The sequence below is a fragment of the Xenopus tropicalis genome, chromosome 8 (assembly GCF_000004195.4).
Source record: "Xenopus tropicalis strain Nigerian chromosome 8, UCB_Xtro_10.0, whole genome shotgun sequence".
In the NCBI taxonomy this organism is placed as follows: domain Eukaryota; kingdom Metazoa; phylum Chordata; class Amphibia; order Anura; family Pipidae; genus Xenopus; species Xenopus tropicalis.
This window is the reverse complement of record NC_030684.2, coordinates 113648594-113674665: the sequence shown is the minus strand read 5'-3', so window position 1 is coordinate 113674665 and position 26072 is coordinate 113648594. Positions and strand designations below refer to the sequence as shown.

The 26072-nt window shown below is 40.9% G+C and overlaps 1 protein-coding gene across 5 annotated transcripts in view; it reads right to left on the bottom strand.

Moving 5' to 3' along the window:
• npas3 (neuronal PAS domain protein 3) overlaps nt 1-26072 on the bottom strand; it is a 284441-nt gene that overhangs the window by 158642 nt on the left and 99727 nt on the right. For 3 of the 5 annotated variants that reach the window (XM_012968644.3, XM_012968649.3, XM_012968648.3), the window contains exon 2: nt 2409-2468. In XM_012968644.3, coding sequence (XP_012824098.2) covers nt 2409-2468 — 60 coding nt within the window. 5 annotated transcript variants of the gene reach the window in all.

The window sequence follows — 26072 nt, the reverse complement described above, 5'->3', positions numbered from 1 at the left end:
GCAACATAACCTGCAAAAATTTGAACGATTTAATATGTGTGAGCAGTTAGTAGTCTTCAAAAACAGAGACTGCTTGTGGCCCTAGGAGTTTAGTGGGCCCAACAGAGTCCAGACTGGTTTTAGGGGCCGCAAAAAGAAAGCTGTTGTGGGTGCTGTCAATGCTGCCTCTAGGCATCAGCTCCTGTATTAATACACAAGTAAAGAGACACCTGCACACAACATATATGTACATAGGTATAGGCACTGTGTTGGACCCACCCACACTTTTCCAAGTGAGCACAAAAGATAATTTTTGTGCATTTATGTTTCATGGAAAACACAAATATCCAATATAATTCAGTATGCACAGAGCTGAAGCGCTCTCACTGTGACTGACTACAGTATAGACAAAGTAGCACAAATAGAAGGACAATCTCATGTTAAGCACCAAGGACAGCTCCTGTTCTCCTGTTTGCCCATGTTCATCCTCCTATTCAGCTCCTTTAAATCACCCTCCATAACTACTTTAACATGGGTGCTAAATTACAGCAGTACGGATACCCATAGTAACCAATCCCATATTTGCCTTCATTTTCTAACATCTAGTCGACTGATCAAAACCTATTGCTGGTTGATTGCTACTAGTAACTGCATTGGTAAAAAGCAGCATCTACAACAACTGTTCCCTACATATCTAGCAATTAGCTTTACTACAATGAGCTCCCCAGAGCCATAGTTACTTCCAGAGCCTAAGGATCCATATTCCAGAGTAAGAACGTGGCTATGGCTGGCATGTAAACTAATCAGCAACTGGTGATTATAAGCCATTGGTACAGCCTTTACATTGGTGCCTTGTTTAATACAGCTCCTGTTCTCCTGTTTACCCATGTTTATTCTTCTATTCTGCTCCTTTTTCTCATCTTCTGCTCCTTATTTAACATGGGTGCTAAATTACAGCAGTGCAGATACTCAATTATATATTTGCATTCATTTTTAAATTTCTAGTACAAAACCAATTACTGATTCGTTGCTACTAGTAACTGCACTGGTTAGCAGCATCTATTAACTGTTCCCTACATATCTAGCAATTAGCTTTACTACAATGAGAGCCCCCCAGAGCCATAGTTACCATACAGCTCCCAGAGGCTAAGCATCCATATTCCAGAGTAAGAACTTTGCCAATGGCTGACATGTGAACTAATCAGCAATTGGTGAATATAAGCCATTTATTTTGGCACAGGCCTCTTCATTGGTGCCTTGGTAAATATTCAAACAAATGTAGCAATTTTAAGACAACATACAAATAATGGAATCCACTGTATGATCACAGCAGTTTGCCTTGCTTTTAGTTACCACCAAGGATTTTGTCCCCTCCCAACATAAAAATAAAATGTGAAAATAAACATTTACTAGTGAGATCATGCCATAAAAATATATAATGTATAATAGTACTGTACATGGCCAAGTGTCTGCTTGAGCTAGAAAGCATGTTTTTTCTCTCTCTCATGTATTTATCTTTGCTCACCTGTATAGCTTGCTCTTTTCCTTACCATCTCTGCTCTAATGCCTATATAGATCTTCTCTTTGGCTTGCCTAACTGCCCCTATCTTTCCTTTTTATAGACTTATTCTACTCTCAGCCTTCCTTATCCAAGACCATACTTCTCAATATGTAGGCATTAGCTTTGCCCTTCTATCCTTGATCTGCTTTTTGCACTTGAAATCTAGGTCCTGCTTTCTGAAATCTTTAACCGAGTTTACACTATAACCTAACTATTTAGGACCCATCCTCAAAGTCTTGTCTCTGTCCTTATTTTCTGGAACCATGCCATCCACTGCCTATTTACTCAGCTCTATACATTCCCTTCTTGGCTTACCCCCATCTGGGAGCACTGCATAATCATATCTATCTGCTCTTATCCTTACTTCTTGGCCTGCTCCCTGTTTGGGCTCATACCATTTAATACCCTATTACATGGACCAAATTAAATACCCTTGCTATCTAGCCCCACTTTACCTTGCCTATATAATCCCCTGTTCTCCACACTGTTCCTCAGTCTACTCCTGCCAATTTGGTAACTTTGTCTTGGGAAGAGTTTCATTATTAACACCAAATGTATCTTCCGCCCTGATTTTTAATATTGATTTCTGTTACCAGCAAGAGATGTTCTGAACCAACTCTCAGCTTTAATACCTATCCCTCCATATCAGTGCTAATTACTAGTCCTTAAAATGATTACATACCAACAGCACACAAATACCGCCATAGTATGTTAACATGCAATAAGGTTGATTTTGGATCCCTCCCCAGTAGATAGATCAAGGGCCCTGAAAGTATACCTGAAAAAAAGTATAAGGGACACAAGGAAAAATGGGGGGTATGAAAAAAAAAATACTGAGCCCTTCCCCATAGTCTGTAAGATGATGTACCTTAGGTTGAGGTCTGGAGGACAGGGGGCGGGACATGCGCTGATAGGTCTGGAGGCTCCCCTGCCATGAAAAGAAAACACATTATACACATGAGGAGGCAGGAGAAGCAGTATGCAGGTAATCATCCTATGCATCAGTGTGTCTGTCTCTATTCCTGAACCTCCATTCTGCTCCTACTATCTTTATTCAATTGTAAGCTCTACAGGACAGGGGCCTCCTTCCCCTTAAATGTAATGATATTTATTTATATACAGTAGTAAGGATGTAATTTATTAATCATGCATGTATTGATAATCCTTTATCTTTATTTGTACAGCGCAAAGTAGTGCTATGTAAATACACATATACATACATACAATTGGACTGTAGGTGACAGCAGTGCAGTCAGAACTGATCTACTGAAGGGCAGGATCCTCTTTATAATAACTGTTTAGATGTTACAGGTATACCTATTTTTAGCAATGTTTCATTTGATCATAATGATTTATTTTTTATGTTTTTTTAATTATTTGGTTTTGCTATTCTCTCTCCTTCATGCCTACGACTGAAAAGACCATCTCTTTTGGGGTCACTAACCCAACAAACCAAAAAACAAATCCGTGAGAGCTTAGTTTTATTGTTATTCATATTTTTGTTGTATTTTCTTTTTCTGGCCCTCACCTATTGATCTTCCATTCTGACTTTCAACTGGGGGTTACTTGGTTACTTTGGCAATTTATGCCCTAGCAACCAGACAGCTGTTGAAACTCCAAGCCTATGAGTTTTAGGACTAAGAAAATAAATATTCCAAAAACCAAGAAACACAAGATAAAGAAAAATGTAAAAAAAAAACTACTGTCTACCTGATACTAACAGTACTGAATGCTGACACTCAAGTGTAGAAAGGCAAACAAAGCTTGGGTGCAGTCCATCAGTATATGTATTTCAACATTGCAAGGATATCCACACTCTTATAAGATTTCAAATGTGCAATTATTTGGGAGTCTAACGTTGCTGCTGGGTCCCCAGCCTTTATCAAAGTGATGTTGTGATACTAATACAGGTATCGGACCCCTTATCCGGAAACCCGTTATCCAGAAAGCTCCGAATTACGGAATGCCCGTCTCCCATAGACTCCATTTTAATCAAATAATTCAGAATTTTAAAACTGATTTCCTTTTTCTATGTAGAAATAAAACAGAACCTTGTAATTGATTCCAACTAAGATATAATTAATCTTTATTGGATGCAAAACAATCCTATTGGGTTTAATTAATGTTTTATTGATTTTTTAGTAGACTTAAGGTATTGAGATCCAAATTACGGAAAGACCCCTTATCCGGAATACCCTTGGTCCCGAGCATTCTGGATAATGGGTCCTATACCTGTAGTACATTTTAGGGTGAACTACGCCTTTAATATTAACATTCCTATTGCCTCTCTGGAATTCTGCATCCTACTTCAGCCCTGGCTAATAGCAGAGGTACAGAGCTAGCTAGGCAAGGCTGTATATTTATTGCATGGAATGTAATTACAATAAATAAATCACATGAGGTACTTTTTAATTAAAGGCTCCTTGAGCATGAAGGTGTCATTATAACAAGTCGTATCCTACCAAGGGGAAGCCAAGCACTAGCGTCAGCAGGGAGGTTCCAGCAAAGTCCAAACGGACAACCAACAACAAACTTTCCAGATGAGTGATTCGCGAGCAAGGCAGAAAACACCAAGCAAAGGAAAATGCAGGCTCCATAAAAAAACATGAATACAGAGTGTCACCAAGTAGCACCTTCCGGCACTGTAAAAATTCTGCTTACAAGTACAAGACCCACATGCTTTATTTACTCCTAGTCGTTAAACTGAACGATTCCCTGCTGAGAAACAAGCGAGAGATGTGGCCGCACAATGCAAGAAAGAGTTCTATAAAATCTTAAATTACACGTTTTTCACCCTTCCAGCAGCAGCAAAATGTATATAGCTGTATGGGTCCCAAAGGAATCCTGTGCCAACATATCCGCTGTGAAGGATAGTGCGTCCATGCTTATTCCAGACTTCTGAGATCTCTTCAACAGATGATTTGATAAATATGTGCAGAAAATTAAAGCCGCTAACTCTCCCAGGCTGCCCGATGGTCTGACGGTATATTATGCTATGTGTTACATACTGATTATAAAAGAAGGGCAAGTATATTCTAATATGTGTTTCTATTAAGCTCCTTGTACTATAGTTAATTCTTAAATACCCAATAAATATTATATTTGGCAAAAAAAGTGCCCTTGGCATTGCAGAGAGTCGTAGGAGAATATGCTGCATTGCATTGTGGGGCTTGTAGTGCCAGTTTTAGGGTTATGGCTCCCTTGTAATGCTTCAATACCCTCATAATCCCTGCGCCTTCTGTGTTTCAAAGAAATTCTCCTGCATTATGAGTGCAAAGTCATCAAAAGCAGCCTGGAGTCTTCTCATATTAATCCCTAGTGTGCAGGCTATTGTAATGTATTCTGCTCCTGTATCCGGCCTAAACCCTAAATAATCCTTATTACTGGCTCTGGAATACATTGAGAGGAAAGTGAGATGCAGAGGACAGCATTACAGCTACCTGCGCAATAGATCAGAAGCCTTTCTGGCCAAGCAAACTCTCTCTCTCTCTATACTGTCTTCGTTCTAACTATCTGCTTATGAGCAGCTACCTGCTTCCATTTGCCATTGAAATGAGATGAGCGTTATGGGGCAGAAAAGGGCCCTTACACATGGGCATTTAAATATGCATCTATTCCACTACAAGCTGAAAATTCAATGCACGTATTCAAATGCATGTATTGTTTTTTATATTGTATTTATATTGAACATATGTAGATATATCATGTACGCTGCTAAACCGCACATATGAGTGCTCGTGGGCACAGGTAGAATAAAATGTAATGCATACACTTAAAGGTGCAGTTCACCCTTTAGTTAACTTTTAGCATGTTATAGAATGGTCAATGAATTGTTCTTCATTTAAATTTTTAGTAGTTGCTGAAATGTTTGCCCTATTCTTCTGACTTTTTCCATGATTAGCCATACGAGCTAACAATGGTAAATTCTATTATGTACAGCAGGGGGATGGACATAGTTTGAGACCATCGTTATCATTATTTATTCACATAGCGCCATAGAATCAGCATGTTGCATAGAGTTTTACATTAACTTAAGAAACAAGGACCAATGCTGAAGTTGAATAAATTCCACTTCATATTTCATATTCATTTCATATGAACAACATTTTGCCCTTGATGGTTAATGGAAGGATAGGAAGCAAGCCAAAGGAGATCTCTCCAGGAAGGAAAATATCCCTAATATATATACATATACACACACATTGGGCTAATTTGCCCAATGAATCTGGGATAGTGGGGGTTTATGATGGAACTGAGATATATATGTTGGGCATAGTAAATGATGGCAGCGTTTTAGCCCAAAAGTTGGTTGGTCCTGATTATAATGAATTGTCCCTTTTACAATAATTATTGCCTGTTAAGGGGGTGGGTTTATTGCATATGACACCTATGAAGTTATCTGTGGTTGTTTCCACAATTGGTATTGTTTGAATCTTAATGTTATTTACATTAATTGATTCATGAAGATATGTTGGTGTCGATACATGTAAATTATTTATGTTTTATATGGCCTTTAATTGTTGTGTTGGTGAAGTGTTTTAGTTTATTTTATGAGGCATATGCACTAGTCTTGTGTGGCATCATGTGTGCAAATTTTGCACTTGCTTTGATTGACACAAGGAGAATGGACACAGTTTGAGTATTTTGAACACAATTTTTTAGAAGCTTGAGCTAATGTGTTGTACTTTAATTAACTACTTGTGGGCATAGTTCACTTTGGTGTGTGGGTTTTTAAGCGATGTGATTCACTTCCTGTTTTAGATCCTGACGATGGTCCCAGGTGGATTGAAACGCGTCAATGTCAATGGCATAATGATGGAACAATAAATATCTTGTATTTTTTCATGTCAAATGCTGTAAGTGCTTTGCTTTTATTTGCTTTATATATATATCATTTAATGACTCTCTTCTATAAGATAGAAAGAGCTTAGGATAGAGACAGCCCCTTCAGAAGCTGAAGAGTGCAGAGCTGAGTTCAAGAACAGTAGGAGGGCTGCCGTTTGAAGACCCCAAGACTGCCCCATTGCCGCCTACATAATCCGGCCTTTTGTTCCTCAGTCGATCGGCCAGGTTAAAAGATTCAGTCGGATCGGGGGCCGCATCGGCTCGTTGATGCGGTCCCTGAACCGACTGCCCCATTGCCGCCTACATAATCCGGTCGTTTGGTCCCAGGGCCAAACGATCGGATTATTTTTTTTTTAACTTCAAACTCCCCGATATCGCCCACCTGTATGTGGGGATATCGGGGGAAGATCCGCTCGCTTGGCGACATCGCCAAGTGTATGGGGATACCATATTTTGGAACCCAGAATACAATGAAAAATTCCTTGAATGGCCAACCTGGGCTGCATGCCTTCAGTCGGATAGCCCTGTCCTACTCCATATTCTAGTAGTCCATAAATGGTGCACCCTACATAATGTTATGTTATGTCTTTATTATTGTAGCAATTTGTAAAAGGGGGAATGTTCATTAACTCAGTGCCTTCCCACAATGCTCCATTGCACTTTCCTTAATTCTATCTAAAAAAAAAACAACAAAACGATCCAGCTGCCACACTGAATCAGCAAATCATAAAGTAACGTTTAGTTTGGTCACTTTATTAGTGGGACCAGCACACACATTGCCATAATATGGCACTAATGATTTACTCTCTAGTTGCTTATGGGTGTCGGTGTGACAAATGGGAAGAATGTACAAGGTGCCAGGATCAGCTCCGAGCCTGTGGTGAGGGTGGCATGGATGAGGGCAGAGTTGCCAATACCTTCCATTGCCCCCTGCTCTCCCTCCCTCTAGCCTATATCACTGTTGGGAACTCACACCTATGCAAATACGCTGAGCCGTGCATGGATTAGCATATGCAAATGGGCTCATGCATATGTATTTTCAGATGTGTTGGCTGCGGGGTGAGGTTGAGAAAGGCCAGGATGGAATAACTGTTTCCTGAGGGAAGAGAGAGGCATGCGATACTGACCCTGATATTAACTCCCTCACTACCAAAATCCATGCAGTCTTTAATCTGTGTGTGCTTCTCCTAAATCAGGAGATTGATATCCCTCCCTACATTAGATATACATGATATGCATGATATAACCTAATTCTACTAGTTCACATATATAATAAACTGCTCTTAATGTAAAACATACTCCCACTTCTGAGCTGTGACTTTCTACTATATTAAAAACTTGCAAATAATTGCACATACACAAACATGTGTCTAATATACAGTTGTGCTGCTTCCTATCCATCCCAAATTGCCAAGCAAACTGTCATTTAAAATATCTCCTGCTCACTGTCTTCTGCACATCCTCTGCTTAAACTCCTCTGCACACCCTCTACTCACATCTCTACACATCCTCTACTCACATCTCTACACATCCTCTACTCACATCTCTACACATCCTCTACTCACATCTCTACACATCCTCTACTCACATCTCTACACATCCTCTACTCACATCTCTACACATCCTCTACTCACATCTCTACACATCCTCTACTCACATCTCTACACATCCTCTACTCACATCTCTACAGATCCTCTACTCACATCTCTTCTACGCATCCTCTACTCACATCTCTACGCATCCTCTACTCACATCTCTACACATCCTCTACTCACATCTCTGCACATCCTCTACTCACATCCTCTACTCACATCTCTACACATCCTCTACTCACATCTCTACACATCCTCTACTCACATCTCTACACATCCTCTACTCACATCTCTACGCATCCTCTACTCACATCTCTACACATCCTCTACTCACATCTCTACACATCCTCTACTCACATCCTCTACTCACATCTCTACACATCCTCTACTCACATCTCTACACATCCTCTACTCACATCTCTACAGATCCTCTACTCACATCTCTACACATCCTCTACTCACATCTCTACACATCCTCTACTCACATCTCTACACATCCTCTACTCACATCTCTACACATCCTCTACTCACATCTCTACACATCCTCTACTCACATCTCTTCTACGCATCCTCTACTCACATCTCTACGCATCCTCTACTCACATCTCTACACACCCTCTACTCACATCTCTACACATCCTCTACTCACATCTCTTCTACGCATCCTCTACTCACATCTCTACGCATCCTCTACTCACATCTCTACGCATCCTCTACTCACATCTCTACACATCCTCTACTCACATCTCTACACATCCTCTACTCACATCTCTACACATCCTCTACTCACATCTCTACACATCCTCTACTCACATCTCTACACATCCTCTGCTTAAACTCCTCTGCACACCCTCTACTCACATCTCTGCACATCTTCTACTCACATCTCTACACATCCTCTGCTCACATCTCTACACATCCTCTACTCACATCTCTACACATCCTCTACTCACATCTCTACACATCCTCTACTCACATCTCTACACATCCTCTGCTTAAACTCCTCTGCACACCCTCTACTAACATCTCTGCACATCTTCTACTCACATCTCTACACATCCTCTACTCACATCTCTACACATCCTCTACTCACATCTCTACACATCCTCTACTCACATCTTTACACATCCTCTACTCACATCTCTGCACATCCTCTACTCACATCTTTACACATCCTCTACTCACATCTCTGCACATCCTCTACTCACATCTTTACACATCCTCTACTCACATCTTTACACATCCTCTACTCACATCTCTGTACATCCTCTACTCACATCTTTACACATCCTCTACTCACATCTTTATACATCCTCTACTCACATCTTTACACATCCTCTGCTTAAACTCCTCTGCACATCCTCTACTCACATCTTTATACATCCTCTACTCACATCTCTACACATCCTCTGCTTAAACTCCTCTGCACATCCTCTACTCACATCTCTGCACATCCTCTACTCACATCTTTACACATCCTCTACTCACATCTCTACACATCCTCTACTCACATCTCTACACATCCTCTACTCACATCTCTACACATCCTCTACTCACATCTTTACACATCCTCTACTCACATCTCTGCACATCCTCTACTCACATCTTTACACATCTTCTACTCACATCTCTGCACATCCTCTACTCACATCTTTACACATCCTCTACTCACATCTTTACACATCCTCTACTCACATCTTTACACATCCTCTCTACACATCCTCTACTCACATCTCTGTACATCCTCTACTCATATCTTTACACACCCTCTACTCACATCTCTGCACATCCTCTACTCACATCTCTACACATCCTCTACTCACATCTCTGTAAATCTTCTACTCACATCTCTACACATCCTCTGCTTAAACTCCTCTGCACATCCTCTACTCACATCTCTGCACATCCTTTACTCACATCTCTACACATCCTCTACTCACATCTCTGTACATCCTCTACTCACATCTTTACACATCCTCTACTCACATCTCTACACATCCTCTACTCACATCTCTACACATCCTCTACTCACATCTCTACACATCTTCTACTCACATCTCTACACATCCTCTACTCACATCTCTACACATCCTCTACTCACATCTCTGCACATCTTCTACTCACATCTCTACACATCTTCTACTCACATCTCTACACATCCTCTACTCACATCTCTACACATCCTCTACTCACATCTCTACACATCTTCTACTCACATCTCTACACATCCTCTACTCACATCTCTACACATCCTCTACTCACATCTCTGCACATCCTATATTCACATCTCTATGTATCCTTTAATCACATCTCTGCACATCCTCTACTCACATCTCTGCACATCCTATATTCACATCTCTATGTATCCTTTAATCACATCTCTCCACATCCTCTACTCACATCTCTACACATCTTCTACTCACATCTCTACACATCCTCTACTCACATCTCTCCACATCCTCTACTCACATCTCTGCACATCCTATATTCACATCTCTATACATCCTCTACTCACATCTCTATGTATCCTTTAATCACATCTCTGCACATCCTATATTCACATCTCTACACATCCTTTACTAACATCTCTACACATCCTCTACTCACATCTCTGCACATCCTATATTCACATCTCTATGTATCCTTTAAATCACATCTCTACACATCCTCTGCTTAAACTCCTCTGCACATGCTCTACTCACATCTTTACACATCCTCTACTCACATATCTACACATCCTTTACTAACATCTCTGCACATCCTTTAATCACATCTCTACACATCCTCTACTCACATCTCTGCACATCCTTTAATCACATCTCTACACATCCTCTACTCACATCTCTGCACATCCTTTAATCACATCTCTACACATCCTCTACTCACATCTCTACACATCCTCTACTCACATCTCTACACATCCTCTAGTCACATCTCTACACATCCCCTACTCACATCTCTAAACATCCTCTACTCAAAGTTCTGCATGTTATGCTCACTTAGCTTGTACAATTCTACTGACATAGACAGAAAGGGGGTTGTGGGAACACTCCAAGTCTACATAAAAATACACTGGAAGTGCGACTGATCTGGCCAAATTAGCTACAAGCATGCAAAGAGAAGGAGACTGATCAATGCACATTCTCTGGTCCTGTTTCACTAGTAATTTAGTATCTATATAGGTGCATTTGGATACAAAAACAGTAATTTAGTATCTATGGAACTAGATGGGTGTATATAAAAGTATATGGGTTCCTATGGAAGTAAAAAAGCTAAAAGCTAAAGGCAGGAGATGACTCTATACTGGATCACGTTTGTGTAAACCCATCTACTTACATAAACACCTATCTACTTGCATAGAAACCTATGTTCTAGACACCCATCTACTTCCATAGATACTACATTTCTGATTTTGTATCCAAATGCACTTGTATAGATACTAAAATACTAATGAAACAGGGGACTAGGGAATATGCATTGATCAATCCCCTTCTCTTTTGCACAACTACTACTGACACTGCTCTGTACATTCCCTATTTAATACTGAGTGCAAAACACAATGGGTTGGCACACTCACAGAGATAATATTGGGTGGTAGCTGAGGAAGGGTCCCCCCAAACCATTACCTATTCACTCTGCTCTGCATGACTTCTACTCACACTCTTCTGCATGTCCTCTGCTCAGGTTGCCCTGCATGGCAACTCACACTCCTCTGCATGTCCTCTGCATAGGTTGCTTGGCATGGCAACTCAGACTCCTCTGCATGTCCTCTGCATAGGTTGCTTGGCATGGCAACTCAGACTCCTCTGCATGTCCTCTGCTCAGGGTGATCAGCATGGCAACTCACACTCCTCTGAAATCATTCAGCTATTCTCTGCTCAGATTGCTTTGCATGTGGACTACTCATACTACTATGTGCAACTTCTATTTAGTTGAACCAGCAGTACTAACTCAAGTATACAAGATTTGAAGATACGTTTTGGGTGCCTTTTTATTACATAATATATATAAAATTATACCAGTACTACCGTTAATATAATTATTAGTTCTTAGCCCCCAAATATTCTTCCAATGTTTCCCAAACCTTGAGACTAATAATACACTTCCCCCATATATTGAATTAGCCAGGACCCCAGTGATTTCCTATATGTATATTCTGCCACCCCCAATAACTGCAGGGTTCAGCATCTCTACTGTTACACTACTGGGTTTTGAAATACAATGTTAATTCTAAGACTGGTCCGATTCCCAAAACCGAGGCAAGAGTAATTTTCTCCCTTCTGAGTCATACTGGAGACAGTGGCAGAAAGGATTCTTTGTATTTATCTTAGCTAAAAGCTAAATAAGGATTCTATGTTCAAAAGGTTAAACTTAAAGGACCTGTTTTTTTTCCATAATCAACAACTATGAAACTATTGATATGATTTTGCATTATATAAATATCTGTGGGTATATTAAGAGTCAATGAGAAGTGCACACATCCCTTTTCAAGCGATTATAGGCTCACGGCCCATATCAGGAGGGCCCAGTGTGTGTCTGTGTATTAGAGAGGGCTGAGAGGCCTGTACTGGTAACTCCATGCCTTGTTTCTCTCTCTCTCCCCACACAGTAGGGCTGCGTTCCCTCTCCTCGCTGCCCATATTATCTGACAGAATAATCAGTCAATTGAATCAGAGAATTCCTTTCCGAGCAGGGTAATTTTCTCTCGCTCTCTCCCACCCCCTCCCCTTCTCTCTGCTCCATCGGACTCAGCCACCTGCTATAGTCAGTGAAGTGGAACGGCTTGGAATTAGCCCTGAAATTAGCACCAGTCCCCAGTTAAAGAGCTGGCAGGAGCCGAACATGCCACCGTAATAGCCAAGAACGAGTCGGCTGCTTACATTCCAAGGTCCAGACTGGAAATGACAAGCCCCAATGTCACCCTCCTCCTGCTACCAGATATAATGTACAGCTGCTATGACAGGGAAATATTTTAAGAAGTGCTTTGGCTTATAAACTGGTGTGGTTTGTTCTATTACGCATTTGCCCCCTACCATGTGTGTCATATTTATGGTAAAATAGCTAAAAATAGAGTGCTGCTGAAAATATCAGGTCTTTGTGGAATTTAACTGAAACATTTCCCTTGGAAGTGATTCCATGCCAAAAATTGGGGAGGGGAGACAAGCCTTGGCATCACCGATGTGGCAAAATAATACCCTTACTAGGCAGGGTGTAAGGAATTTTGCTGGTAGTTGTGACTGTGGGCGAAGTTGGTTCAGCACAAATGAACTGTATTTACTGACTGCAAGTCCTTGTGGCCCTATAAAAACAAATACATCTAAAATGATAGAGGGGTACTGTTTCCATCATTACGCTGAATAGTAGCATGTGTATTAGAACTGGAAACTAAAAGAGACATTTATTTACAGTGAGTACACACAGTGAAACAATTTTGGCAGCAGTTGATAGATACAGAAATGCAGCAAAACTAGCCATTAGGTAAGGTACAAAAAAAATCAGTAAAGTAAAAAAAATCAGAGACAATATAGATATTATACAGGCAAACAAAAACACCTAGACAGTGTCGATTATAACCTTGAACTAAGGCAATAATACATTTGCTCTAACAGAAGCTATGTGGCTCCAAAATCTTCTCCGTGTGCCTGTACCTGGGCCAATGCAGAGGCTCCGGTGACACACAAACAAAAGAGGAGATGTGAGCAGAGGAGCTGTTTCTCAGCCACCATTAATATGCTGGCCAAGAAACCTAATACCAGCCAATCAGCAGTTAGCTTTTACTGGTTTATCACAATTAGAAAACTGAAAGCTGACATCTGATTGGTTTCTATGGGTTATGGCAAATTTACAAACTATATAAAGCTTTAGTTCACCATGTCCTCCACTAAAATTCCATCTCTTAGTGCTTTGTTGATTATTATGGATATAAATCCAAAATGTTCCATAAATGTACGCTTGGGTTGAGATCTGGTAACTAAGTTGACCACTGCATATGGCTTGTGATATTTCACACTTCTTGCTATCAACAGAAGCATCACAATAAGATAAAGGCAAAAACTGTATGTACTGAAATAATAAATTGGCATGTAGATATACTGAATTCACTTTTTCTGGATTTGGCTGCATACTGAATCTTCCATTAAAAATTCAGATCAAAGTAATCACATGATCTAAAGTTAAGGATTTGGATTCATTTCGGCCAGGCAGTTGGACTCGTCCAAATTCAAATGAGAAAGGCTCTGTCTAAATGCCAGCTGAATCCAGGATTCGGGGACTCTCTACCCATAACAGATCCATTGACCGCTCTAAAACAGGAACTCTAGCTTGCAGACTTTTGGCATACAACACATATACTTGTGCACTTGTAGTCCTTTATACTACTTTACTGGCAAAAATCAATAAATACAATGTTTAGGTATTATAAAGGCTTTTTCATGACACTCTGAGCACACAAAGCCTCACAATGTCTTAGGACTTAGGGCATGAGTGTTTGCTCCAGAGTCCTGGAAGTGACAGCTACATGTAGGTTGAATAGCTGTCAGTGTTTGTCATGTGTATGCTACAGAACCTTTTCATGTGTACAAAGCAGCGCCTTTTCAGTGAATTGATTCCAGTCTTTTTTATTAACAAATATGACACAGGGAGATACCTGGCTTCCTGTACCATTGCCATCATTCCAGATGCCGAGAGAAGTCATATTTGGCACGAGCCAGTCAGTTATGTAACCAACATTTACTAGATATGATGGTTGCTGCAGGACACCGTAAGTAATGTACAATGTGTTAAACAAGATATTAAGAGTATGTCAATAAAGGTTTGAGTGTGAAGAGTACTACTTATGACTTATGAGTCAGCTCCCTGTGCCTAAAGTATGTATGAGTATTACTGGTCTGCTCACAGGGCAAGAAGAACCTATATATATAGCAGAACATTGAGTCAGCTCCCTGTGCCTGGAGTATGAATGAGTATTAGTGGTCTGCTCACAGAGCAAGAAGAACCTATATATAGCAGAACATTGAGTCAACTCCCTGTGCCTGGAGTATGTATGAGTATTAGTGGTCTGCTCACAGAGCAAGAAAAACCTATACATAGCAGAACAGTGAATCAGCTCCCTGTGCCTGGAGTATGTATGAGTATTAGTGGTCTGCTCACAGAGCAAGAAGAACCTATATATAGCAGAACAGTGAATCAGCTCCCTGTGCCTGGAGTATGTATGAGTATTAGGGATCTGCTCACAGAGCAAGAAGAACCTATATATAGCAGAACATTGAGTTAGCTTCCTATGCCTGGAGTATGTATGAGTATTAGTGGTCTGCTCACAGAGCAAGAAGAACCTATACATAGCAGAACATTGAGCCAGCTCCCTGTGCCTGGAGTATGTATGAGTATTACTGGTCTGCTTACAGAGCAAGAAGAACCTATACATAGCAGAACATTGAGCCAGTTCCCTGTGCCTGGAGTATGTATGAGTATTACATGCAACAGAAGAGTTAGCTCCCTGTGCTTGGTGCACATGTTCAGTATATTTGTGTTCTGCAGAGCAAGGAGAACCTATATCGGCAAGCACCAATATAAGCATTCTGTGTACTGCACAGCATTGTGATGCAAGACATGTGTATGCTACAGGGTGTTTCCAGCTTTTCAGGCTCTGCCGTCACATAGTTTCTTTGTCCAAGGACAGCTCGGTCACCTTCCCATCTGTCCTGTGAAACAGTTTATGTGGCAGACAGGTGGCGGGATGGCAACCCTGCTCCTTTGGGGCCTAGAACTGATTAAATCGGCAGCGCAGGCTGTCGGCAGAAACAGGGGCTGGTAGGACAACACACCCTGTCTAACCTGCAGTTCAAACACCCTGGCACTTACTAAGCTGATTCCTTCCCAAGATTCTTACAGGTATACTCAGCTAAATAACAGGGTGCACAGCTTATAAACACAGCAAAGCAGTCTTTAGGGGGGTTCAAATAGGCACAAATGATCTGGGGCCAGGAGAGCAGCAGATGAACATGGAAGGAGGAAAGGGCTTCATTTTCTAACAGTACACAAGGTGCAAAGTGCAAAATGTGTCACCGTTTGCCATTCCCCCCCTCCCAGAATTCTGGCATCATTATGCCTTCACACAATTTTACGCTACAGTGGCAAAGTACAAATTCTTATTCTATAGCACTATCACCCATTTTTGTGTCAAACACAGCACCCACTCTTTAGAAATAAAACCTGAAATCTTACAAATGGGTGGTGGCGTCCCAAAGTCTGTTTTGTCCCAGGCCCCCTCCACAACTAAAGGCAGCCTTCAAGCACAGACATATCATTCCTGTAAATCCTAACATAATCCCTGTGTGTAGGTCAGCAATATATTTCTATGTTAGTGTGTGTGTAAAAACCTGTGGCAGCAACCTTTCCATTGCCCGTCCTCTGCCAGTCATCTTGAATTGAGTTAGAGGGGAAATAAAGCGCAGTTCCAAGAAAAGGCCTCTTTGTCCTTCTTTCCGGGCAAGATTCATGTCTGCCAGAAAATTTTATGACAGACATGAACCCAGAGTGCTACCTACTTTAGCCCTTTTGGAAACTGTGCCAGTTATTCAGACGACTATATTTTTAATACGTGATTGACTTTTTGGACTGTGATTTGCCAACACAGAAAATAAAGCATTCCCTGCAACACAAACTAAAACTAGGGCCACATGGCAAGACATTATCTGAGGCAGCACCTGGGGGTTACAATAAAGATAGCAGCAGGGGGGGTCAAATTGTTAGAAAACGGCACCAACCTGTGGAAAAAGCCAAAGCTGAAGATATAGGGTAAGCGCTTAAAGAGTTTTTTTCATGGGCACGCCAAAGGGAAAAATCTTTTTTCTGAACTGATCAAACCTAAAATCAGGATAATAGAAATTTACCTCTTATGTGGCCCCTTCCAATCTCTGGATATTCTAAACAAGCCACGGGCAATACATATGGAAAAGGAATTTGTCTAAAGGGTGTCCACAGGGCAGAAGACTCAGAATAAAGAACTTCCCCAAAAGTCCATTAATGCTTTCCCCTGTATAAGGCTCACAATAAGGGGAAGATTTAGTGGAGGCACCTTCCCTAGATATGTGATAGTGACAGCATGGTGGAGTGTGACGGACAAAGCACCATAAAAAGAACTCATTAAGCAGAGGTAAAGTAATTACGCTTTGCTAAATCAATAAAGTTAATTTGTTTAAACAACAAGAGGCATATTTCTTGGTGGCGCCCAGCCCGCAGAACGTCTGTAAAGAGTGAGAGCATTTTTCTTTTAGGTACTCTAAGGCAAGAGTGGACTAAGCATCTGCTAACTGACCCTTTCATTACCCAGAGTTACTGATGGTAAGCACATTTGGGAAGATTTTAGGATCTTTAGCTGCACACAGCCCAGTTACATAGTAAAATGAATCAAAACAGCCAGACACTTAGGGGCTGATTTACTAATCCACGAATCCGAATCCGGATGGGAAAAATTCGGATTGGAAAACGAACATTTTGCGACTTTTTCGTATTTTTCGCGACTTTTTCGTAGCCATTATGACTTGCGCGAATTGTCGCGACTTTTACATAGCCATTACGACTTGCGCAAATTGTCGCAACTTTTTCATTGCCATTACAAATTGCGTGAATTGTTGCGACTTTTTCATAGCCAGTACGAGCCAGTATTGAGCACTCGAAAAAGTCGCAAAATACCGATCATTACGAAAAAAACGCATTCGGACGCTTTTCGGATGTTCGTGGATTAGTAAATGTGCCCCTTAGATTATGCTAACTCCTTCCAAAAATTTGCCTTAAAGGACCCCCAGTGTTTAAACTGATGAATATGTGTTACTGCATTCCATTTGTTATAAGAGGACATTAATAAGGATCAGTTATCAAACAGTTTCTTAACCTTTGTTGTATAGGTCCCTGTATTTTGTCCAGTTGAGTGAAGTGCACTATGTGCTTAACGATAGCAATGTTGGAATCAGAGTGAGCAAAAACATAGTACAGGTGCCACAGAGCATTCAGAAAGTTTAACAGAGTGAGCTACAAGTCATCATGTAGAGGCAAAAATAAGCCACTGAGAAGGAGGAGCAAAGAACAGAGGGTGCTAAAAGTCAAAAAGCAGAGCTAATATAAGAATACAAAGCTGGAAAAGTGAAAAGTAACAGAAGTCACCAAGCACAGGAAACATGGAGCCACCAAGTACAGGTAGCAAGGAATCCCAAAGCAAGGAGCAGGAGTACAATGACACAGCAGTGGTCATCTGGTGTCATGCAGCACAAAAAATGGAGCCAATAAGTAGAGGGCAATGAAAAAAATGTAAAACATCTAACCAATACAGGGGTAGGAAAGCAGCCTCCAAAGAAGCAGGGCAAACAGATGAGCCAGACATAGACAGTGATAACTTAAATGGTGAGTGGTGGAAAGCAGTGGCAGAAACAACAGATGTGTGGGAGGTTGACAGAAGCCAACAATATGGTGGCACAAAGCAGCAGGTGGACAAAGGGCAAAAAGCAGCCTCCGGACAAGGGAAAAGAACTGCTGCAAGCACACAGTCTGGGAGTCAGTAATCAACAGGAACATAGAGCCAAATGACAGGAAGAAGCAAGGAGTAGGGCAGGCATGTCAAACTCAAATGACACGTGGTTAAAACAGAGACATAAACCAGTGTAGCTGCATAAAGTCTATGAAAGAAATGCATGAAGAGGAATAAGGCAGTGCATGGCAATGGCAGCAACGAGTCACAGATCAGAGGATAAGGTAATCACAGATCAGTGAGGATGTAGCAGTCACTGACCAGAGAGACAAGGTAATCAGAAGGCAGTCATAAAACCAAAAAGAGCAATGAAACTGGGTATCACATGGCAGTGGGACTTGGGCATCACAGAGCAGCAATATTTGGGTACCTCAAAACAGCAAGTTTGGGGTGTCACTAAAGAGAAATACAGGAGGCAATAAGACTGGGGCATCAAACAACAGTTGAACTGGAAAGTAACAACAGCAGTTTTTGTTTGTCTCAGAGCAGTAGGAATGAATATAACATAAAGAGAATAAGAAATCACAGAAATAAATAAATCTGTAAGGAAACATAGGGACATGCCAGTTATAGAATAGCAGAACTGGGGTGCCTCTGCAACAAAGAAAATATCTGGTCAGACAGACAGTTAAAGTATAAAAACAAAAGGTCACTAGACAACAGATCAGGGATATGCATACTAGCAAACTACATAGGCTGCAGGGAATTAAAGTTCAGACAGTTGCTGGAAATCTGCTGATTCGCTACACCAGCCATAGATGGAGTGCAGCACCCAGGGAAGAAGCGCGCAGAGTGGGCACCGAGGGAGCGCAGTTACACTTGAGCGCACACAGAAGCCCAAGCACACAGCTGCTTGGAATAGGGAGCTCTTCCTTATGCAGACGTGCGCAAGGTATGATTAGAATTCCACTTAAAAGTTTAGATATGTAAATTAAAAAAAAAATAATTACAAAAACTCCCCAGCCATCAGAGTGTGTTTGTTCAAATACAAATTACGCTCCCACATCTGCCACTTATTAATTTTGAACTTTTTACAGCGCCGATTCCTCAGTTCAATCTGTTTATTACCATGAATCCATTTCCAAAGATTGTCTCTAATTAAGCTATAATTTGGATCAGCCAGGTAAAGCGCATAAAGCAAGACACACGGTACACATACACACGTACATATCTTACTGCAAATTGCTGGGAACCATTTACCATTAAGATCTTCCAAGCAGTGCACATTAACCTCTTCCCTTCCAATTAACACAGGCAAATTCACAATAAACTGCTTAAGCGAGGTCCTTAACAAGAAAATTTATATCTTGAAAACATAAGAGAAAGAACTTATTAAAAACGGGGTCTAAGTGGTGTGTGTATATATATATATATATATATACATCCAAGCTTAGCTCAATGGTTATTGCTTTGTATTTCTCAGCACCTTCCATAATTAATGGAAAACCAATCACAAAACAATCAGCCATTCAAACCAAATATGAACACTAAACTGCATATTAAGAATTGAGAAATTTAAACATTTTAATCAACAGTGGACAAAAAAATCATCACATTCCATTATCCAGATATTTAAATTCATGTGACTTTATGACAATTTGTATTCAGATTGTCCAAATTCTGCAAAAAATGCTGAAATTCAGATGAATTTTTCTGGAATTATGACCACTTACAAGAACTTTTCTGCATCCATAGCGCCTCCAACTGGCCTAAATTAACCATATATGCAGATAAAACTCCTTATGCAAAATAAACAGGCCAGGCTGTTAAAAAAGGTGTTCCACCTTTAAATACAGATCTTGGCTACTTTTGCCCATATTGGAGGACTACTGGTGGGTATATGTCCCCAAAAGATGTCTTGCTTTAATAAAAAGTGATCAGGTCTCAGATCCTGATTGTGCCTTGCAGACAACCAAGTCAGTCAAGTGCCACATCATGCCATGGAGTGGTGGCAACAACGAGATGTGGTTGGTGTGGTTCAACATCTGTATAGTTGCAGGATGCCCAAATGCTTAAACCATTTCACAGGTTTACTGTTTCCATGTGGTTCACAGGAGTATAAAGAAAACAGAAATATTTATGTAAATGCCCTCAAACCCCCCCACCATCCCTCCTGTCTAATATCTCCCAACCTTCACCGGCTATTAGTTCATCCATGTGCCTATGCTATCTCAGGCTTCGCATGTCTAAAGCCGAACTCATTATCTTCTTCTCTTTCCCCGTCACCTACATTATCCCTCATTGTCAATAACATCACAGTATCCCAATCACATCAGCATCCCGAGCCCATTACCCAAGGGTTATACTTGACTCTGCCCTCTCTTTCATTTCTCACATGCAGACTCTTGCTAAGACTTGCTGCCTTCATCTCTTAAAGCATCTCTCTAACACTTTCCCTTAGAGTCAAGACCCTTCCAACATCCAAATCCACTCTTGCTATTTCACCTTAATAACCAGAAGCTTTTCCCAGCAGTCAGCCTGTTCCCATTCCTTTCCACAAGTAAAGTCATTCATTCATCAGCAGGCACTGCAATACCGTGTCTGACTTTCCATAAGCTGCAGAATAAACCTCATAAAATACTGTTTAAATTTATAATCACACCCAAACAATCATATGGAATTTATTTGTACATTTTCATGAAAGGCTACAGAAGTTGCTGGAGAAGTACAACACCTCCTATCATATTTGTAGTTATAGACCTCCTGCAATTACACTTGGACCAAAGTTACAGAAGAATACAACTAAGCTTCTGGCTCCATTACCTCTGTTGTATCCATGACTTGACTAGAATTTTCATACTTACTTTTTATTAACAGTGGACACAAATATCACCTTAGCAACCAATCAGATCTTTGCTTTTGTTTTCTAACTTGTAGGTGACCATTCAAATGTAACTGCTGATTGGTTGCCGTAGGCAACATCACTGGCAATGTTTGTCTCCAATGTTAATAATCACACCCCTAAGTGACATGGTATGTCTGTGCTCTGCAGCAATTAAATACAGAAGGTCCATTATTAAGGAAAAAAATAATGGGTTCCTCTGCTTCTTACATTTGGTTTATATGGAGATTGTGTCCACATGGGTAAAAACTAAACTGGCTAGCCAGGCTTAAGCCCTGTAGCAATACTGATCCAAGCAGGGACACTCAGCAGAGAGGGACTCACTCGGTGTGGGAGGAGGCTGGGATGATTAAGAATGCAATTCTCAAAAGCTGAGCAATTCATTAACAAGAAGAGATCAATACACTTCCATTACTTTGTACAGGCTTGGGGTGTTAGGGCATGACGCATGGGGACACAGAAGAGAATCTTTAACTCCTTCCCAGCACAACGGATATGCTGAAAGCATTAGAACTTTCCACTGTGTCTGGAGGCCTAGTATAACCACACATTGGACTAATAATAATATAATAAATGCGATTGTTTTGAAATATATGACTGTGTATGTAAATAGACAATGAAAGACAGATATGTAGACAGATATTTGAAAAAAAATCCAGGTTCAATTTTTCTCTTGGCTGTTATGTAGAGTACCATTCTCACCAAATATAAACTGCCAAATTAGTATGACTACAATTTTACAGCTCTATAGGTGTTCCTATAAGGTACAGAAATTCCAGATTTAGTATTAATTTGGAAGGTTTGGACTGTCCCACCATCCTATGGCTCTGTCCCCTCTTTGGGTAAGACAAATGCTAGGAAGAATATAGAGAACTATCAATCCATGGGAGGTTTTATTGAAAGTTTAGGGAAGCATCCCCAAACCAACACCAATGAATATCCTAGAACAAACAGGATGGCAGTTTTACACCTGAATTTTTTTTTCCTGATGTGTTTTGGGGTTACAGGACTTAATTTTATTCAAATAATTCTAATTTTTCAGAATTAATTCCCTTTACTCTGTAATGTTAACAAAACACTACCTTGCACTTGATACTAAGATATAATTAATTCTTATTGGGGGGAAAACAATTCTATGGGGTTTAATTAGTGTTTAAGTTCTTTTATGTTTGTAGATTTAAAGATGCAAATTATGGAAAGATCCCTTGGATGGAAAGATCTGGAAAACCTGAGGTCCCGAATCCCATACCTGTATTATACATCAAAGTGATAGTGTATTTATACTACCGTGTTTGGGGGTCTTATATATGGAATTGGCACTGTATTTATCTTGCCATGGAGTATTTTATATGAAACTACATTTAACCTACAAAGTGTTGCGGGAGACATTTAATATTAAATCATGCCATGTTTTCTGGGGTACAGTATATGGAACTGGCCCTGGGATACTATGAAGGAATCTGTGTAGGAAATGTCTTTAATAAGCCAACATCAAATAATTTCTTTCACCTAAGTATCAACCCGAACATACAGAATTTTTCTATAGATAGGAAAGTAGGATTTTGTCCAGAAAAGGGACAGATGTAGTGTCTCATTGCCCTCTACTTGTGGTGATTTACAAAATTCTTCCCCTTACCCATCACAGATACCCATTGTTAACAATTGCCACTTAAAACTGTGCCTACATGCAGTATTTATTGAGCAGAAATTGCCAGATCTTCCCCTTAAAGTGCATGAGTTGCGATTAGCCTAACAGAGAACTTATAAAATAATATTATTACCATAGGTACGACTGCTCCAATTTATTCTTTCCTTACACAAATACACCCTGTGTTTTCAGCAATGTTTCCTTTTCTAAGCAGGTCTCAAAATGCACAGTATTCATGAGGGACATTCAGCCAAGAAAATATTTAAATTAATTCATCATTGTTTTATACTTGCAAAAATTACCTCCTTTTTTCAATTAACATCTTATTTAGAGTTAATTAGTTCATTTTAGTCTAGCTATTTGGCTCCTCCATGAACAAGGCGCAACACGTAGCAGAGAATTCATTTCAGCTGCTTTGCAATGAAGCATGGTTTCTTTGTGTGCTGCCGATTTAAATACCGCACGCCAGGCCACATGCACACGGGGATGGAGTGGCTGGGAACATTGCTGAGGAGAAAAAATCTGCATTATATCAGCTTTTGCACATGTGCCAGGGTAATCTTCAGAGGTGGCAGCACAAGGGCAAAAGGGAGTTGCAGACCACATAATAACCCCTGTTAAACCTATGACTGCTGTTTTTTCTGTACAACCCTCGGCACCTTGCCACAGCCTTCAGCAGGTGTCTGTAGATGCTGGGAGTTTCAAAATATATACTGGAAGACTGCAGGTTTGATAACAATGTATAAGTTGAATTGTTTTTACTGTCTAGTGTACTTTCCCACAGCCATAGCTCTTACCCAATGAATAGTATCCTTGTATCTACTAAAGGTGTCATCTCTCCCTACTATACCTGCTATCGCACAGCCACAGTCCCTTCCCAGAGGCTATTATCCCCACTGCTACTATAGGCACCATCTCTCCCTACTATACCTGCTATCCCACAGCCACAGTCCCTTCCCAGAGGCTATTATACCCACTGCTACTATAGGCACCATCTCTCCCTACTATACCTGCTATCCCACAGCCACAGTCCCTTCCCAGAGTCTATTATCCCCCCACTGCTACTATAGGCACCATCTCTCCCTACTATACCTGCTATCCCACAGCCACAGTCCCTTCCCAGAGGCTATTATCCCACTGCTACTATAGGCACCATCTCTCCCTACTATACCTGCTATCCCATAGCCACAGTCCCTTCCCAGAGGCTATTATACCCACTGCTACTATAGGCACCATCTCTCCCTACTATACCTGCTATCCCACAGCCACAGTCCCTTCCCAGAGGCTATTATCCCCCCACTGCTATTATAGGTACCATCTCTCCCTACTATACCTGCTATCCCACAGCCACAGTCCCTTCCCAGAGGCTATTATCCCCCCACTGCTACTATAGGCACCATCTCTCCCTACTATACCTGCTATCCCACAGCCACAGTCCCTTCCCAGAGGCTATTATCCCCCCACTGCTACTATAGGCGCCATTTCTCCCTACTATACCTGCTATCCAACAGCCACAGTAACTTCCCAGAAACTGTTATCCCACTGCTACTATGGCACCATCTCTCCCTACTATACCTGCTATCCCACAGCCACAGTCCCTTCCCAGAGGCTATTATCCCCCCACTGCTACTATAGGCACCGTCTCTCCCTACTATACCTGCTATCCAACAGCCACAGTCCCTTCCCAGAGGCTATTATCCCCCCACTGCTACTATAGGCACCATCTCTCCCTCATATACCTGCTATCCAACAGCCACAGTCCCTTCCCAGAGGCTATTATCCCCCCCACTGCTACTATAAGCACCATCTCTCCCTACTATACCTGCTATCCCACAGCCACAGTCCCTTCCCAGACGCTATTATCCCCCCCCTGCTACTATAGACACCATCTCTCCCTTCTATACCTTCTATCCCACAGCCACAGTCCCTTCCCAGAGGCTATTATCCCACTGCTACTATAGGCACCATCTCTCCCTACTATACCTGCTACCCCACAGCCACAATCCCTTCCCAGAGGCTATTATCTCCCCCACTGGTATTATAGGCACCATCTCTCCCTACTATACCTGCTATCCCACAGCCACAGTCCCTTCCCAGAGGCTATTATCCCACTGCTACTATAGGCACAATCTCTCTATACTATACCTGCTACCCCACAGCCACAATCCCTTCCCAGAGGCTATTATCTCCCCCACTGCTACTATAGGCACCATCTCTCCCTACTATACCTGCTATCCCACAGCCACAGTCCCTTCCCAGAGGCTTTTATCCCACTGCTACTATAGGCACCATCTCTCCATACTATACCTGCTATCCCAAAGCCACAGTCCCTTCCCAGAGGTTCTTATCCCCACTGGGAGGAATCTCAAAGCTATGGCCACAGAGCTGCTGGAAACAAAAAAATGCAGCACATAGCATAACAAGTCAGATGCTGGTGCATATAAAAGCTGGGATTTTGTGATTTGGCATTCATGATCTTCATTGAAAAAAGTGCAGTCTTGGCCAATCACTATAAAAAAAACATAAAATATTTATGATATCATTCTCCTTAATTGTCTGGTAATATTTATGATGTTATTCTCCATTATATTCTGGCAATAAATGAATGCCACACTTATTGAGCGTTCTGAATAAGCCTTTTCTGCATATTTGCATTTAACCTATGTATCCCAATGGGTCCCAAGCCGTTTAAGGTGTGTCTTCATTATCTTTTTAAATATTATGTCATTTTTTCCAGCAATTATATTTGGCCATTTTTGAGTTTGCAAATATGGCTTGACTTTGCCTAGGACAACTCCCATTGACTTCTATAGAAACTTCCAAGCTTTTAGGTGGCAAATTATTACATCTGAGTTTTTGGGCTTTTTGCACTTAAAGGAAAACTATGCCCCCAAACAATGTAGGTCTCTATAAAAATATATTGCATAAACAAGCTCATATGTAAAACCCTGCTTCATAATAAAAATAAATAAAATAATAATAATAATAATAATAAAAATTATCTGTTGGTTAAGTATTCCTTCTTGGGGATATAGTTTTCCTTTAATTAATACCAGACATTTCTAAAACATAATATGAATTTG